At 39.3% G+C, this 18872-nt stretch overlaps 1 protein-coding gene across 5 annotated transcripts in view; it reads left to right on the top strand.

Moving 5' to 3' along the window:
- The window catches only part of map3k4 (mitogen-activated protein kinase kinase kinase 4), a 98771-nt gene that overhangs the window by 38207 nt on the left and 41692 nt on the right, over positions 1–18872 (top strand). For all 5 annotated transcript variants that reach the window (XM_053231146.1, XM_026942993.3, XM_053231145.1 and 2 more), the window contains 4 exons: positions 2100–2252; positions 4397–4554; positions 4756–4872; positions 4999–5098. In XM_053231146.1, coding sequence (XP_053087121.1) covers positions 2100–2252; positions 4397–4554; positions 4756–4872; positions 4999–5098 — 528 coding nt within the window. The remainder of the gene's footprint in view (positions 1–2099; positions 2253–4396; positions 4555–4755; positions 4873–4998; positions 5099–18872) is intronic.

Raw genomic sequence — 18872 nt, 5'->3', positions numbered from 1 at the left:
AAGTTAACAAATAAGTTTCCAAAGTCTGTACATTAAAGAAATGTAACAGTTTGCTTAAAGGATAGCTGTGAATAATATCCTAATGAACACAATAGTGATGTAGATGCATGTACCATTGCACCGGAAATGATCTTTCTAAAAATCAAATTTAACTTTAAATAATGTCACCAATTCCAAACATAAGATGAAGATAAGCATCTTGTAAATACATTAATACTTACAGACAAAGCTCCTATAAATGACTGCAAAGATGATGGATAGACTGAGTATAGCTGCTTGAACCATGTGACTATCAGTATCAACTGAATACACAAGATGGCTGCTACCAAGGTTAGAGGTTACTAAGACTACATCAAAAACATACATGGAGTAGCTCCACCTAGTGGCTGTAAAAATGAACTATACAGGGAACAGTACAGGGGGTGTTATTGTTTTCTATGTTTATACCAAATGTCAGTATTGAATCATTATTAAATCGAGTCTATTTTAGCCTTCCCATGTGGGACAGAATACCATCTCACCCTAAAAGGCCAGACTTCCCTCAAAAGTAGCCCAAAACCTGGCCATCATATCCATATGTGCTTTTTGAAGATCCCATTACAAAGTTGGTCCCCCTTTGCTGCCTCCACCCTTTTAGGAAGGCTTTCCACTAGATTTTGGAACATGGGTGTGGGAGTTTTTGCCCATTCACCCACAAGAGCATTAGTGAGGTCAGGCACTGATGTGGAGAGAGAAGGCCTGGTGCACAGTTGGCATTCCAGTTCATCCCAACAGCGTTCACTGAGGTTGAGGACAAGGCTCTCAGCCCACTCAAGTTCTTCAACACCAGCATTGGTAAACCATGTCTTTATGGAGCTTGCTTTGTGCACAAGGGCACTGTCATGTTTGGAATAAGCTCCTTAATTCCAGTGAAGGGAAATCTTAAAGCTACAGCATACAAAGACATTCTAGACAATTGTGAGCTTTGCAAAAACAGTTTGGGGAAGATCACTAATGGGTGTGATGATCAGGTGTCCACTTACTTGTGGACCATATAGTGTATATCCAAAATTATCCTACAATAGATTGGTTGAGTTCTATATTTCATATTATTCTTACAGTAAATGTTGTTTATTGTCACTCATTTGTTGGCTGATAAAATTATTCAGTGTCTTTCTTGCATTTGTTTCAGTACCTTAGTATAAGACACACCATCTAAAAGATTAGCAGGTAAAATTCTACTGGTCAAATAAAAACTGACTAATAGAAGACACTTCACTACACAGATACACTATATGAACCAAAACTATGTGGATGTCTGACCATGATCCCTTCAAATTTTGGCAGCCGTTCTCCAAACTTTTGCCACGAAGTTGGAGGCACATGATTGTCTAGAATGTCTTTGTATGCCGTAACATTACGATTTCTTGTTACTGGAACTAAGGGACTCAAACCTATTCCAGCATTACAATGCCCCTGACCACAAAGCGCGGTCCATAGAGTCATGGTTTGCCAACATTGGTTTGGAAGCAGTCAAGAGACCTGCACAAGAGCCCTAACCTTAACTCCACTGAACACCTTTGGGATGAACTGGAATGCTGACTGGACACCAAGCTTCTTTGCCTGACATCAGTGCCTCACAGATGCTCTTGAATAGGCCTATTTGATCAAAATATGTTGGTTCAAAACTTAAGATTTATTCTGGGTTTATCAAGGCTCTGAATTGTGATTTCACATACTGGAAAATGGTGATTGAAGATGGTAAAATGTATTTAAAAAAAAAAAAAAAGACCCTCTACAAATACCAGAAATGCAGAAATACCTCTGCTTCAGATAATAAGCCCTTAATATAACATTCAGTTACAAAAATGTTCAGCAATGGTTTACTTATGTGCAGTAAACTACCTGCAGCTAACAATTTCATTGTTAACTAAAGTGTATGTCTACAGATTGAAGATACGAGTAAGACTTTTACGCAGAAACTTGAGACATTACTCTGACTTGAATTGATTACAGAGATTAAATATAACTTCTGAATTTGGCTTCAGTGTGCAATATATAGTTCATGTTTTCTGTGATTCTGGGAAATAACTGAAGATTTGTTTGTAACTGTGTTGCAGTTGGTACGTGAGTGTAAGGAAGTACTGAAAGGTGGGCTCCTGATGAAACAGTACTACCAGTTTATGCTACGTGGCATCATTTCTGACTCACAAGGACTGCAGACCAAGGCCAACATTGATGAGTTTGAGGAAGACCTCCATGAAATGCTAGAGGCAAGTTAGGGGTTGTCACTTATTCAATTTTTCCAAGCAGTACAGCTAATAAAAAATAATAGTCTTCTCTCCTTTTTATACTAACTTGAGACCTCATGACTAGATATATTTGGACACTAGAAGATATGACAGACCACCAGACCACCATAAGCTCATGATCAGAAGAAGGCCAGTATAAGAATTAGAAGCCATTATTTGTCACATATACATTACAGCACAGTGTAATGGGGAAGGGGGGTAGACAACCATGGAGTGCTGTAATTGTAAGGAGTAGTAGTCTGTATTTATCCTGGGATGACACAGTCAGCCAGTGTAACTGATGGACAATGGGTGTAATATGTGCCAACTGCTTAGTGTATGTGAGCATCCTGGCAGCTGAGTTTTGAATAAGTTGCAGTTTATTAATGTTTTTTGCAGATATACCAATGAAGAGGGAATTACAGTGATATCTAGATATGAGATAATGAAAGCACGGACCAGGGTTTTGGCATCTTTCAGATTGAAAAGGGGTCGAAGTTGGGGTGAATTACGGAGCTCTAGAAAAGCGCTATTAGTTAGTGACCTAATATGGGGTTCAAAGGGAAGGGCAGAGTCAAAAATAACAGCAAAGTTGCAAACACGGGGTGAGGATTTAACAGTGATGTCATCACAGTCAATGGAAAATTCAGGAATTCTAGTAAGACGGGCTTTGGTACCGACAAGTAAGATCTCGGTTTTATCTGGATTTAACTTTAAAAAGTTAGTGTCCACTCATGTTTTCAGATCATGGAGACATGCAGTTAATGATGTAGGGGGCAGAGCTATGGTGGGCCTAGTGCTGCTGTAAATCTGCGTACCATCTGCATAACAATGGCGACTAAGACTATGGCGCCAAACTATGCGACCAAGGGGGAGAATATACATGATGAAGGGGAGGGGACCAGGAACTGACCTTTATCAGTAGATGCAAAGTGAAATCTGCCAGAGAGATAAGATGTAAAACAAGCTAGAGCAGTGGCAGAAATACCAGTGGAAGGCAGACTAGAAAGAAGAATATGTTGGCTCACAGTGTCAAAGGCTGCACTAAGGTCTAGGAGAATAAGGATACTGAGGGTACCAGAGTCAGCAGACAGAACGAGGTCATTAGTGACTTTTACAAATTCTGTTTCAGTGCTTTGTAGAGGATGTAAACCAAACTGGAATGACTTGAAAAGATTGTTGGTGGCAAGATAGTTTTGTAATTCATTGGCTACCACTAATTCTTGCATTTTAGACAGAAATGGGATATTGGAAACAGGTCTGTAATTAGTGAGCTCAGAAAGGTCAAGGCGATAACTGCAGTAATCTTAAGGTGGAGAGGAACAGAACCAGTCTCAAGAGAGTTATTGATGAGATGAGAGATGGGGTGTTTAATAATAGATGACCAGGCCTTCATAAGGGAGGTTGGAGCATTTTCAAACTGGTAGGTAGAAGGATTAGATTTAGTAACGAGTACAGAAAGTCTGAATCAGTGGGTGCAAAGTGGGCCAGAGAGTGTTCAGCAAAGTGTGATTCTAAGTGAACAGGAGGTGAAGAGACAACTGAGAAGCATTGGTAGATTGCACTAATTTTGTCACTGAAAATTTTAAGAAAAGCTTCACATTGGTCCACAGAGCTAGTGGCTGCATGTGGCTTGAGAAGTTTGTTTATAGTGGCAAAGAGAGTTTTGGGCTTATCACTGCCACTGCTGATGACATAGGAGTAATGAGTGGAGCAAGCAGCATTTAAAGCATTCCTTGTACTTGAGCAAGTGGCCAGTCTTCCTGTATAAGCGCTAAAGATGCTTACTTGCAGATTTCATGGCACGAAGTTCCAGGGTAAACCAAGGAGAGGTATGAGTGGATGAGACTAGTTGAGTCTTAACAGTAGCAAGGTCATTGAAAGTAGTAGAAACAAAAAGGTTATAAGAAGAGAACATGTCATCAAGACTGGAGAGATTAGTGACATCTGCAAAGGGGGAAGACTGTTGAGCTGCCAAGAAGTTGGAAGGGTTGACGGTGTCAGCAGCTCGTCTGCTCTCTGTGTCCTGCTGTGATGAATAAAGGAAGATATTTCAAAAACCAAACCTGACCAAATATGACCAAGTACTTCCTAACAGTAATGGTAAAGCTCAATGATGTATGCAGGTTTATTTTGGCTACATGCGCAGTTGGATTGAGATGTTGCAGCAGCTTCCACAAGCTTCCCACAGCCTGAAAAACCTACTTGAGGAGGAGTGGAACTTCACCAAGGTCATCACTCCGTACATCCGTGGTGGAGAAGCTCAGTCTGGGAAGCTCTTTTGGTAAATTACTGTCTGTAATCCTTTCAATGTCTTTAAACATTTTCCACGTTTCAACCCCTAAGCCAGTTGGACTGTAGGTTCCACTGTACGGAGAAACATGCCGCCCTGACTAAATTGATCTTTTTGTGAAATCATTCTGATGATTTTTTTTTTTTTTTTACTTTTAGCTGAGTTAACTAAGTTTTCCTTCCTTCATTTCAGTGACATTGCTGGCATGCTGCTTAGATCAACTGGGGACTTTCTGGACACAGGCCTTCAGAAGAGTTGTGACGAGTTTTGGGAAAGTGCTGATGGCAGTACTGCCTTGGATGAGATCAGGTAGAGTGTTACACAAATCACTGCAACATAACAAGATGTGCTCATTACAAAATATTTGGATTTGAAAAGATTGACAGCTTGAGGTTTGTGTTATATGACACAAATGGTTTATGACTGACCACACAGGCGATCTGTGATTGAGACAAGTCGCTCTCTAAAAGAGCTTTTCCATGAGGCTAGGGAGCGGGCGTCTAAAGCACTGGGCTTTGCCAAAATGCTGCGTAAGGTAAGACAATCAAAAGTCTCTTTAATTAATCATGTTTTATGTTTGTTATTGACCACACATCTTCCTTCCAATTTGATTTTGTAAATTAACTGCCACTTTTAATTTCCATGGTTGCTGTTCATCAATTATTGTTTCCACCAAAATTGTTTTATAGCATGTTCTATGTTCTGACCACCCACCCCCAATCAACGGACAAGATAATTATGAAATCTTTCATTAGCTGAGTCAGGTGATATAGAGTAGAAAGAATAGGCTGAGTATTGAAACTAAATTTGAGTAGTACTGAAACCTAAATTACTTAAAACATTGTTTTCTGTTTCTTTATGTCTGTTATTTAGGGGGGCAAGCACCAAAGGTGCATAGGCACCCTGTATTGATTGTATGTTTTCTTATTATTATTAGGGGGGCAAGAAACAAAGGTGAATAGGCACCCTATAGTGATTGTATCTTTCCTCTTGTACTTATTATCATTAGGGGGCCAAACACTACATGCTTGGAACCCTAATGTTTCACAGTTTCTAGGGGATAGTGTAAAACTTGTTATATCAGCAGAAATCCTGAGTACTCCTACGTTTTTATGCTGTATGATTTAATTACTGTTGACTGATATACTTTCTACCATCTTTAATTTTCAAAAAAAAAAAAAAGTTTTTTTAAACTAGTCCTAGGCCGTTCATTGGATCAGCATAAAATATGAAATCTAGTAAGTAGAGAGTTTGCTGACAAAAACATACTAAACCTACTACTTGTGGCCAAATGGTTTGGCCAATCATCAGGTCAATGATATTTTAGGCCATTGCATGTATGTACTTAAAAAGCCATATCTTCTGATTGCAAAGTTATATTTCTACAAACTTTACAATACACGCTCAGTAGGAGACTCTCTGGCCACCCTCAAATTTCATAACAATTGGCCTGTAGGGGTCCCTATAACTAAAAAAATGCATTTACTATGCTTTTTCTTGGTCAAAATTGAAAACTTTCTCAAGTTATTTTTCTAATTACTACACTTGGGAAGAACTATAGCTTCTCAAAAAACTGCATGAATTTATAAATATATTTATATATATTTATTAAAACAAAAATATGAGGCCTTTCTCATGTTCTTATGTAACGAATATGAAAGGCAATGATTTGGGAATAACTGCATCATGACCCAAACACTCCTACATAGAACATGAATGATTTTGATTGTAAAGTAATCGGATGTAAAAGTTGCATGCATGAGTGTTGGAGTCATGGTCCACTCCTTCAATATAAAGGTCATATAAGAAAGTACATCAGTTCATCTTACAGATATCAGTAGGGGTGAGTTGATTCAAATGACTGTTTCTCAGGGTGTAAGTCCAGTGAAGCTAAAATTTGTTGTACTGCATTGTTGTGCTAATCTGTGTGGATTTCTATTGTCTAGGTTACTTCAAAAACACTGGGGCTATTAGCCAGTAACATTACAGCACACACACTTCACACTTTTCGCATTAAGCTACCAATTGTAATAGTTTGTTCATCTATGGTTACTTTAGTGATCTATGCAACTTGGTGAGAACTAGCTACCTTTGGTGTGATCTGCACATGGTGCTTGACCCCCACAGATCACCTCTTGCAGCTGTATTTATTATTATTGTTGTTGTTTTTGTTGTCATTTATTATTAGGTACATAAGCACCCTTTAGTGACTGTATGTTTTCTTCTTATTCTTATTATTATTATAAGGGGCCATGCATGAAGTCCTGGAACTCTATTATTATTGTCAAGATTTTTCTTATTATTATGGGGCCAAGCATGTAGTTCGTTAGGATTTCTTCTTCTTCTTCTTCTTCTCTGCTAAAACTGATTGTGCAGACCAAACCATAGGCACATATTACTCCCTCCTGCTACTCTGACGAGAGAGATGAGCCCTATCCGCAAAGCGTTTTACCTTTTGGCTCATATCTCAAATACCATAAGTCCTACAGTGAAAATTATTTTTGATACTTTCTCCTTGGGTTCTCTCTTTAAAAAAAAAAAAAAAAAAAAAAGCCTCAAGAACCATTTAGGTCTGCTCATTTTTAGGTAATTTGTATAGGATCCTAGGATTTTTGTCCTATCTTCTCAATTTTAGTGTCAAACTACTCATTAGTGTGAACATTTGTAAACAATATGGCTACCATGTCAATCAATGAAACATATACAGGACAAAATTCTGAGATCATGGGCAGTGTTTGGGGCATGGTCATTGTAGGGAAAATTTAGCTCATTTAGGTTAAGCTGATGTGTTCTCCACCAAAATGTAGGACATTAGCAGATCAGCTCAAAAGGTGAAATTTGTAAATTTTAATAGCTGATCAACTATTCGTCCAGCGATAAGTTGAAACAAGTGTATTTATTAATTGTGCATGGGATATTACCTCCGTGGCCACCGGCAGTAATATCTTAAATATAGTGAAACACTATATTGAGAGCACAGTAACAAGATCGGCAGTTTAAGGCAATAAATTTGAAGCACAGAGACACAAGACACTGGCCTTTAAACATCAGACGAGACTTTATTATACTAAGCTACTATACACATATACTAAACTACTACACATATATACTACACTACTACACACATATCCTAAACTACTACACACAACCAACACACACAAAGACATACACATTCATACGTGTAGGGATATGGAATGAGAAGAACCAGTGAGAATAATCAGAGAGTTGAGTTCTTAGACATAAACCTGACAAATCATGAGATCCTGACCTGAGTGAACCATCAACATAAATCAGCATTAATCGGTGAAAAGAGTTTTAGGTTTACTGCACCAGCTTAATGAAGTTGGGAGGTATCAATACTTGCTTTGCCTAGGTGGTGAATGGAAGGAGTTGGTGTGGGTCAGCAGGTTCTAGTCGGACCGGAGTTGGAGGGTGTTAGAGAAGTTGTTGATCGTCGCCGGAGAGGGAGGCTGGAGTCTGGAAGGCTGGGCGAAGGGTCGAGTCAAGCGAGGTTCGGTGATGCAAGTCTTGGAATCTTCTGGGGCAGGTTCTCTTCCTGTTCCAGCTCTGTTCTGGTCCCTGCTCCGTTCCAGTTTCAGCTCCAGCTCCAGCTCCCGCTCCGGCTCTGTTCTTTGTTCTTTGTTGTTGCGTTCCCCTGTTTCTGTGTTCCTCTGTGTCTGTTGTACTTGCTTGGGCATGCAGTTTTATGTTAGTTTGATGAGCCGGTCTTCAACCAACCGCAGGCCGGTTTGGAGATGATTTGGAGAGTGGCTTGGCTGGCCCTCCAGCTAATTTGCAAGCGACCCCTCCCGGGGTGCCTCCTTTTTAATGCCCATGTAATGTGGTCTTATTTACCTTTAATGTTTATAATAAATGTATGATATGAGGTACTGAGAATTGCGAATCATCAACAGCTTCAGCACATGAAGACAAGCATGCAGATACCACACATGACATACATTAGCCATGGCCATTAGCTACTGGGTATAATGGCATGTTTACAGAAAGAAACAGACTTAATATTATACAATTCCATTAATAGTGGGGTTGTAATATAATGCTGGTTAGAGTACGTGATTTGGAGGTAACACTGGACTTCCCACCATGTGAGAAGTCGCCGTGGCTGAAGTGTAAGTTAACTCTTGCCCTCTGGTTTAATACAGGTTGTGGGAATGCATGTTCCCCATACAGATTTAACACAAACTCAACGATTATATGGAAATAAAATAAGGCAGATACAGAGAAAGAAAAGAACATTCTTAAAAGTGGAGGAGTCTTTTTACTGGTTCAGTTGGGAACAAAGGTCACTTGAAGCTGAGTAGGGTGTAGTGTGATAAATCTCAACCAGTTCCCTAATCCAAACAAAAGGCATCTGTTAAGCGTGGTCAATTCGAGGTTGGTTCCACGGAGGAGTAATTTACACCCTTTTTTTGGGGTTTTTTGCATTCCGATGACCGTTATCATCCCTTAATGTTTTACGACCTGCCGTTGAGCCTAGATAGGCTGGAGCCATCTTAGGTCCGTTGGGTGTGAAGGGATGTCTTTGTCCTGTGTGTGGTTGGAGAGACAGTCAGTTTCTTCAGTTTGATAGTCTCGATTCCTACATCATACATGAAGGGCAGTGCTAAGGTCAGAGAACTCTTTCTCAAGAGCAGTACGTCAGGTCAAGCTGTAACTTGCTGTACTGCATCTCTGTGCTAATCTGCAAGTGGATATTTGAAAATGACTGTTACTTAAAAAAAAAAAACATGGCCGACAGGGGCCAGTCATATTTCAGTAGACATTTGACAGTATTATCACAAAACATGAATGGTAGGTTTGGGCTCAGACCAACTACTATCTGATGCACTCTCACTCAAGTTGGCCACTGGGGGTTGATATTTTATTTACACAAAAATAAGCATATCTTTTGGAAAATAAAGTGTACAAATGAAAAGTTTAGATTAATGTGTTTGCTCATGCTCTAAGAAATTGACTTTGGGACCCTTTAGCTCTATCCATGCAAATTTGTGATAATTTGCTTATTATGCAAAACTTTTGAGAACTTGTCCTAGAATTTATGTCCTATTTTCACAATTTTGGTGTCAAACTACACAGTAAAGTGTGAAACTCATTAATGATCAAAAACATATTGTCGTTTGTAAACCATATGGACACCACATTTACTTAAACAGCTATAAGACAGGGTTATCATTAAAATATTGCAGCTAAATTTGTTAGTTAGGTCCCATATCCCACCCCCTACTGAGGCAAAGGAAATGACCCATACCCACCAGAAGGGGGCGCTATAACAAATGAATATTAATTTTGGTTTATCTTCACAACTGTAGGGAAGAGAGTAAGACTTATCTTTATACTAGCAGAATTCCTGAGTCCTCCTGCATCTTTTTGCCATATAGCTTAATTACTTTTGACTAATATTTCTGCCATCTTTAGTTATCAAAAAAAAAAATTCTTTTTCAAACTAGCCGTAGGCCATTGATCAGCATAAAATATGAAATCTAGCAAGTAGAGTTTGCTGAAAAACATACTAAAACTATTCAATTCAATTTTATTTGTGTAGTACTTTTAATGTTGGACACTGTCACAAAGCAGCTTTGCAGAAATGTATAAATAAATATAAATATAAATATGTATATTTAGGATATAAATTTTAAATTTATGAATTTATCCCTAATGAGCAAGAAAGAGGTGACGGTGGCAAGGAAAAACTCCCTAATACGATATGAGCAAGAAAACTTGAGAGGAACTAGACTCAACAGGGAACCCATCCTCATCTGAGTGACACTAGATTATAAATAATTCTCTTCTAAACTGTGTACTATATGGTCAAAAGTGCAATTGTGTAACCACGAAAGTTCATTATAGTTCTTACATATGAAGTCCGTTTTGCTGAAGTTATCAACTGTTCACTGGAGGCTTGAGTGCAAAACTGTTCGTGGGAATTGAAGCCCTAAAGCTACGAAAGCAATTGTAGTCCTAAGTCATCGTAGCAAAAATGTTCATATCAATTGATGTCCAAAGCCATCTTCATGGTTTCTAAGTGATACCATCCACAGTAATCTCATTTTAGGTCACCTTAGTCTGTCCATGTAGGGCCATCCTCAGCAGCAAGTGGTTTCCAAATGATGAGAAATCCAACCAGAAGTAGGGCATCAGGATGGATCAAGCAGATCTGGAGAGCAGAAGGGGTCAGGATCACTGGCATCTCAGGAGTAGTATGGAGAGAGAGAGGGAGGGAGATTGTTAGGTATGCTAATTGTCATGTAATGGTTAAAGAATATGTACAGAGTGCAAGCAGGCACTCCAGCAAGATGAGCTATGACAGCATAACAAAAAAGGAGAGCTAGAAGGTAACGGAGACATGAGGGTGCCCTGGAACATAAAGCAGCCAGCCACTCCACTGTCAGCAAACAGTAGTAGTAAAACTACTGCTTGATTGGCCAAACCATTTGGCCACAACACGTCAATGAAATTTTAGGCCATTGCATCTTCAGTATCTTCTGATTGCAGTGTCACATTTCTATGAACTTTACAACACATAGTCAGTAGGACAGCCCTATGGCCACCCCTCAAAAATTGGCCCATAGGGGGCATTATAACTTGGAAAAAAAAAAAAGTATATATCTTCTCAACCGTTTGACATACAAAGATGAAATTTCTTATTGGTCAAAATTTGAAAACTTTATTACAAGATATTTTTCTAATTAATACATTTGGGGCAGAAATATAGCCTACCAAAACCTGCATACATGCAAATGGCAGACCTTTGGACCCTGGGGTGTGCATACATATGTGCATACCACAACAGGAAAAGAGAGAGATGGGAGTGCATGGACATGTTTGTTCTTAGCCGGACAGAATTTGAGTGTTTGAATGAGTTTCAGAATAATTATCCATCTCATCAAACATTACCCTAGCGTGATAATTAAACGGACGGGCATGTAAAACTGCATCAAATTCTTTTCAACGTTCCAGTCAGCATGTATGCCTTGTGCATATGTGTTTGAGTCATTTCTGTATAAGAAAACACAGTTCATCTTGCAGATTTTAATAGGAGTGGGATTAGATACAAATACGTGTTTCTCAGGCTGTAAGTCCAATCAAGCTAAAATCTGTTGTACTGCAAACATATGCTACTCTGTGAAAGGATTTTTACTGTTGACTAGGTTACTGTGAGAGGATTAGCAATGCAAGTGACATTGAAGAACCACTGAGGGCTAAGTCTATTTAGTTCATTAAGTTTATTTGGGGATTGGTTAGTTTGCTTTCCTTCATTGTTTGATTTTAATTAAGTCGAATGCATAATACAATAACGTTAGGGTGATATATGTGGTTATCTTCTGGCGTTCATATGGCTGGTACGCTGAATTCTGCTGCTACTTTGTATTTAAATTGTAGTGTTGACTTAAAGAATGTAAATAGATATAGTGTGTTTTTATGACTTGTGATATTGTCATTTATATTTATTTAATATACAGCTTTGCCGCTATTCATAGCTGGCACATGTGCACTGCATCAGTCACACAGTCAGCACATGAAGCCCTCATGTTTGAGAACAGTCTGAAGAAGCACTTCAGCTTTGGTTAAAAGCTTTGAATCTAAAGAAACCACCGAAGCAACCTTACTTTTGCTCTTTTCACTTTGTGGTCAGAAGCCCTACGGAGGAGCAGCCGTATACAGAGAAGTGTTTGGGTCTGCTACTCCAGTGAAAACTCTGAGGCGGCATCTTGTCAAATCTAAGTTAAACTGCATGTGAACAAAGTTAAATGTTACTGAGGTTGGCTAGTTGTTTGATAGCCCAGTGTTGTCCAGTGTCCCTAAACAGCAGCTGATGTAGAGAAGGACTAAATTTTTATTTTCAGGATTTTTTTTTGTGAGACTGGCTAGCTAGGAAGCTAACATTAGCTATGTCTGTTCAGTAGCTTGCAGAGTCAAATAGCTGTGCTCATAGTTCAGAATTAAAATCTTGTACCTGCGTAAAAGTAGTTTTTTTTTTATATTTTTAGTTAAAGTACAAAAGTGCTTGGAAAGGTTCCAGAAGTTAAAGCACTGAGAGTTATTGCAGTTAATGACCAATTTCTATTAAGGAAACGAGTGACTGCAGACATGAGTTAGCTGTTCATGTCTTCCCCCCACAGGCCACTTTAACAGAAAAAATGTAATAATAATAACAGCATCATCATAACAAATAACAGCAATAACTCACATTACTTTGGTTACATTACTACATTTAAAAGAATTGAACCGGAAATCTCACACAAAAAGAGAAAATACACGCTATTTCTTACTTCTGAAGTGCAAAATAAGGTAGATTTATATATCAGTTTGTCATGTTGTTTTGTAATGTTAAGTTCATCAGTTTCTATGCTGCCTGTGTACAGAGCCACAGTTCAGCTTATTAAAGGAGTTTGATTAGAGATCTCTCTGGTTGTTTCCTAAACCATACCTCGCTTATAGACATTACAAAGCAGACTCCCTGCAGTGATTTGATCTAGCCTGAATCAGCAGCTTTACAAACATTTTTTTGTTGTGTTAGTTACACATAAGTCTGTTTATTAAAAGTTATATATTTTCAGTTTTTGGAAAGCGGATTTATTTAAAAAAAAAAAAAAGCATAACAAATGTTATCACCTAATAGTTTATACAGAATAGGCACCTTCTTTTTTCCTTTGAGAGCAGGTTAATCAATTTAAAAATATATTTAAAAATGAATAATTGTTATTGTGGCCCCTCAAAACGTCATAAACATTGGATAATCAGTTAAACAAAGGTTTATTTGCCATGTAAACCTTTGCTTCAAATTCTTTTCATGTATGTTTGAGTCATGACACATTCCTACAATACAGTGGTTGTATAAGAAAATCTAGGTGGGCCCAATCAGCCCAGTGGTGGCGCTAGAGCGAAAGTGTTTACATTTTGGTGCATATCTCATGATCCGTGAGTCCTACAACCAGTGGGAACACTGTTTCCTTGGTTTCTCCCAGGCTTTTAGGAACCATTTTGCTCCAACCGCTTGTTTTTTTTTTGTTTTGTTTTGGGTTTTTTTTTGCTAAATTGCATAACTCACTTTTTTGAACTAGTCCTAGGATTTTTGGTCTGTTTTCACAAATTTGGTGCCAAACTACTCTGCAGAGAGTGATGCTCAATGATTATCGAAAACATGTTGACGTTTGTAAGCAAAATGGTCAATCAGTACTAATGAGACAGAGCCTTATTTACTTAAAACAGCTGTAACTCATGAGTGCTTGAATGGATTTGCATGGAGCTTGAAAAGCATATACAAGAGGAGATATGCAAAGTTTGGGGTATGGTCATACATAGAGGCAGAGGTAAGTGCAGATAACTGATTCTCAGGAACTGTAAGTCAGATTGAGTTGAAATTTGGTATGTTGCATCTCAGGTCAAGTAGACCTTTTGTCATTACAGCCATGTACAGTGTGCAGTACACACTGAGATGAAATAACATTGCTCTTGCACCCAACGTGTATACATATATGACATACACAGTGCTGACAGGACATAAATAAAGTGCAACAGGAATAGGAAGCATGCAGGGAGAGCGTAAATACACTTAACATGACAATAAGACATTACAGTAAAGACAGGGTACAAAGCTGCAACTAGAATGAAGTGCAGTGTGTCAGTGCAGTAATGCTTGTAAAAGAAACCTGAGATGAATGGCATTTAAAGTGACAGTGCAGTACTGTAAAGAAGCAGTATAGTCAAATTTTCATTGTGCTTTAAACTCTACATCTGTGTAGCAATGAAAAATGTGACGTGAATTATGATTGATTTAAAGTGTCTGTGCAATAGGGTGGAGGGAGTTACTTGGATCACAGGGTGATGTGCTTGCGAATGCTACATGAGTGGAAAATGTCCTGAACAGGGAGTAGAGGCACATCAATGATGCGTTCAACTGTCTGCACTATCCTCTGTAGGGTCTTGCAATCAGCGATGTTGCAATTCCCAAATCAGACTCTCTCTTGTTTTGCCAACATTCAGAGAGAGATTGTTGTTATTGCACCAGCCCATGAGCCATTCCACCTCTGCTCTGTATGATGTCTCTGTCACTGCTTAGGCCGACTACTGTGGCGTCATCAACAAACTTGACAATGTGATTTGAATTGTAGTCTTTGAGCATTCGTCCAGGTACATTATCGAGTCCCGGAGATTTGCGTGGGTTGACTCTGGAGAGCATCTTGCTGCACTGAGGACAAGCAGAGTACCTGGTTGTCCATGGGTTTCCTTGTCAGCACAATGTTTATTGCCTCAAACTGGGCAACGCAGGAATTGACTGCATCTAGGAAGAAGGGGTCAGTGTTGGTGACACATGGTGGAAAATTTGTAGTCTGTGAGGGCCAGGATACCTTGCCTCATGCACCTTGCATCTTTGGTGGTGGTGATGTGGCTTTGAGATTTTCTTTGCATGATTGAGCTTCACCAGACTGATGCCATGGGACAAGTTTGTTCTTGCCATTTTTAGCGCTGCCTCATCTACTGCTCTAAATGCAGTGTCATGGGTTTTCAGCTATTTGTGGACCTCAGCTTTAAACCATGACTTCTGGTTAGCACATGTGGTGATGGTTTCTGTGACTGTGACATTATCAAAGCATTTGTTAATGTAGTCAGTCACTGTCTCTAGCTCCCTATGACCATACTCTGTTTAGCTTGCTTGTGGTGTGGTGTGTAATTTGGTGTTATCAGGACTGAAACATGGTCTAAGAGTCTGAGGTGGGGTGGGGTGCGGCTTTGTAGGAGTCATTTTTGTTTGTGTAAACCAAGTTCAGTGTGTTTGCTCCCATGTTTGCAAAGTCATATTGGAATAATTTTGGAAGAACGGTTTTCAGGTTTGCATAGTTGAAATCCCCTACGTCAATGAGAAGGCCGTCAAGGTGAGCATATTCAGATTGTAGTTCACTGATGGCCCCATACAGTTCATGTAGCGCATCCTTAACATTAGCCGCGGGGGGGAATGTACACAATCACAATAACAATGACCGTGAACTCCCTTGGCAGATAGTAAGGCCAACACTTGACCTCCGTGAATTCCACCAGCGATGAACAGTGTTTAGAAAGTAACACAGCATATACACAGCATTCTTGGAAGGTGGATAGCCTGGTTAGCTGAATGGTCAGGGATGTTGTTGAGCCACGCTTCTGTCAAAATAAAAATGCAGCAGACCCTCGTCTCTCGCTGTGTTGTTTGCTGTAGAGAAATTTGTTGTCTAGTTTGTTGATCCACGTTAATCAATTCTAAGGAGGCAGAGCTGGTTTACTCAAACGGCTCATGAGTGCATGGATTCGCATAAAACTTGAAGGGCGTATACAGAAGGGGATTCTGAAGTTGGGACGTAGTCTCACACAGGGGGTAGAGCTAAGTTCCGATAACTGTTTCTCAGGAACCATAAGTCTGAACGAGATTAAATTTTGAACGTTGCATCTATGTGCTATTCTGTAAGTGGATTTTTGATGATGCCTGGGTTTAGCTTGATTCTACTGCTGAAACTACAATTGTCTTTTGGACTCTTTAGCCACACTCACTGAAATCTATGATAATTTGCATAATATGCAAAACCTACATTTGCCTCTATTCATATTAATAAAGTTGGAGTTAAGTACAAATAGTTGTTTCTCAGGAACCAAAAGTCCAGTTGAACTGAGTCTCAGGAGCCAAAAGTTCAGTTGAAACTGCTGACCTGTAACTGGATTTTTAATCATCACTGAATTGCATCAAAAACATGGCCACTTTTAGCCCATCAGCTTTCAACAGACATTTTAAACAACTAGCACTGAACTATCATCACAAAACTTGATGACTTATGTTCCCGAATGGTCTTTTTATGGTTCTATGTTTCTTGGCAATAACTGGCCACTGGGGGCACTATTTACGAGGAGTGCTTGGGCCCTGCAGATCGCTGCTTGTGGCTATATTTACTATTAGGGGTCAAGCACCAAAGGTGCTGTAACCCTACTGTTTTTGTTTGTGTTATTAGTGGTGCTTGCTATGCAATGCAAGCATCGCTGTTCTAATTGTGCATAATTCTTCTTCTAGGTTCTGGACACTTTTTTGGCATGAAACTAGTCCCTCAGTTTTTGCCCCACTGTCAAGAACCATACCTCAAAATGTGCAGCCCCTTTGGGACACTTGTGCTATTACTTTTTGTGCACGTGCCTGAAAATGGGGGTTATCAGCGCATAGAGAATGAGTGGGGAATAAAACACGGCTGACAGGCTCATATCACATACCGTCTCATGCGTCTTAGGCAGTAGCCCTGGCATATATGCATCACATTTCAGAATTTTTGCCTGAAATGTCTGGAAAATGGTGTTATTCTGGGAAATTTTGGACCCCCCCACTCCCACACCGTCAGAGACACAGACATGAATGGCATGTCCAAGTGTTCGGATTGGTCAAGAGAATCAGGAAATCCCATTTGGGAATTGATCCCATGGACATGTCATGTGGAATTTCATGTTCAATGCACATGAGTTTGAACCTGAGTCTAGTGGAGCAAATGGGCAAACAGAGACACTGTTTAGATTGATTATCTCTGTAAGAAGTCTTTCACTGTTTGACTGTCACGGATCATACCTCAAACCTCTCGAAATTCTCAGGAAGTGTGTGCGATTACTTTTCTCGCCATTCCTACGTATGTGTTGTGAAATTCCTGATCAAATTTTCCTCAGACACTCATTGAGAAATCTGTAGCAGGACACAACAGGCCATAAACTGAGTGTAATCACCAAATTTGTGCAGCCATGTCATACATTAAAACAATTGGCTCAGTGTGCAGAATTGTATTATGGGTCACATGGCGTCACGTGCACGTCAGCACAAAACTGACTGTAACCACAAAACTACTGCTACATAGACATATGACATCAAAACCCTTGGTGTCTGCAGCTGCATGTCAGTGTCAAATTTGCACAGGCAAGCATTCACTTTTTCTTCAGAATATGTAACTTCTAGTTGTTATATTTATTCTATGATCAAAGTCTACGGCAGCCCCTAGAACCGTATGGTAAAAATTGTGAAATTTGGCACACTGCCTGGGCATAGTGCCCCTAGTTATTTCACCAATTTTGGGCTCTGCCCCTCAAAGCCTCTAGCACAGGTGTGCCCAATCTTTTCCACAAATGGCCAGTGTGGGTGCAGGTTTCAACCAATCAGGAGCCACATCTGATTCCACCTCTTTATTCAGTTTATCTTGGCTTTCAGTAGACGCAGGGTTGGCTGCTCTAGCATCAATATTGGGTCAAATTTCAACTTACATTTTTACTTATACCTTTTTTGAAGGATTTATCATAGGACCAAAATTCTTGTTCCACATTAATCCTTGGCTCATGCTGATTTCAACTGACCCCATAATGTCATTTTCTGCCATATTGGTTCTTCCACCATTTTGAGTTTTTTGACAAACCTTTAGTTTTTCACTTCCCATAATTTTTGTTCAATCTTCACCAAATTTGGCTAAGATCATCTTGAGACTAATCTCCACAAAAAGTTATCAGAAGATCTTTTTGATATTCAGAAGTGTTCCTCTGTAACACACAAACGATTATGACGGCAAAGCCGCCAAACAGGATGTGAAGCCATATCTTGACAATAGCATGCAATGGATTGACATGAAACTTGAGAATACCTGTTGGGATGGCACCCCCATGTTCCACAAAAACTTTCACATCATTTGAGCATTAGGGGAACTAAAACATGAAAATCTTTGTTTTTGTTATTTAATCTGGTACCATTTGGAATAAATTCATAATTTTGTTTGTTTTGGTGTTGTTTGATTTTTATCATGATGTTGCATCATGTCAGTGCACAAATTTTCCATCCACCATTTCTAAATTTCCGCCATTACGCAAAACAGGAAGTTTGGCTGTGATATTTTTGAACCAAACTTGGCTGACACCTCAAGAATGAGTTCTGGAAAGAGCCTTATAGGTTTTGTCTTATTAGACCACTAGGTGGTGCTATAATAAGGAAAAAAAAATTCCCCATTACTTTTGAAGTGTTAGATTCATGAGTCTTGTCTTCCCTGATTCCTTGGAAGCATCTAAGGACAGTTGATATAAACATTTCATGGCCACCTTTGTATTTTTTTTAAACCCTTTAAAACTTTTCACAGCCTTCAATTTTTGTTCAATCCTCACAACTTTTGGCTCACAAGAACTTCAGACCAAGCTGCACGAAAGTTAGTAGATGGATTTTTGATAGTCGAAACCGTTTGCACATAGCATGCAAACAACTTTGACAGTGAAGGTGTAAAACAGGAAGTGAGGTGATATTTTGAAAACATGTGAAT

The sequence above is a fragment of the Pangasianodon hypophthalmus genome, chromosome 28, assembly GCF_027358585.1.
Source record: "Pangasianodon hypophthalmus isolate fPanHyp1 chromosome 28, fPanHyp1.pri, whole genome shotgun sequence".
Lineage (NCBI taxonomy): Eukaryota > Metazoa > Chordata > Actinopteri > Siluriformes > Pangasiidae > Pangasianodon > Pangasianodon hypophthalmus.
The sequence above is the reverse complement of the archived record's forward strand: the minus strand, read 5'-3'. Positions and strand labels throughout refer to the sequence as shown.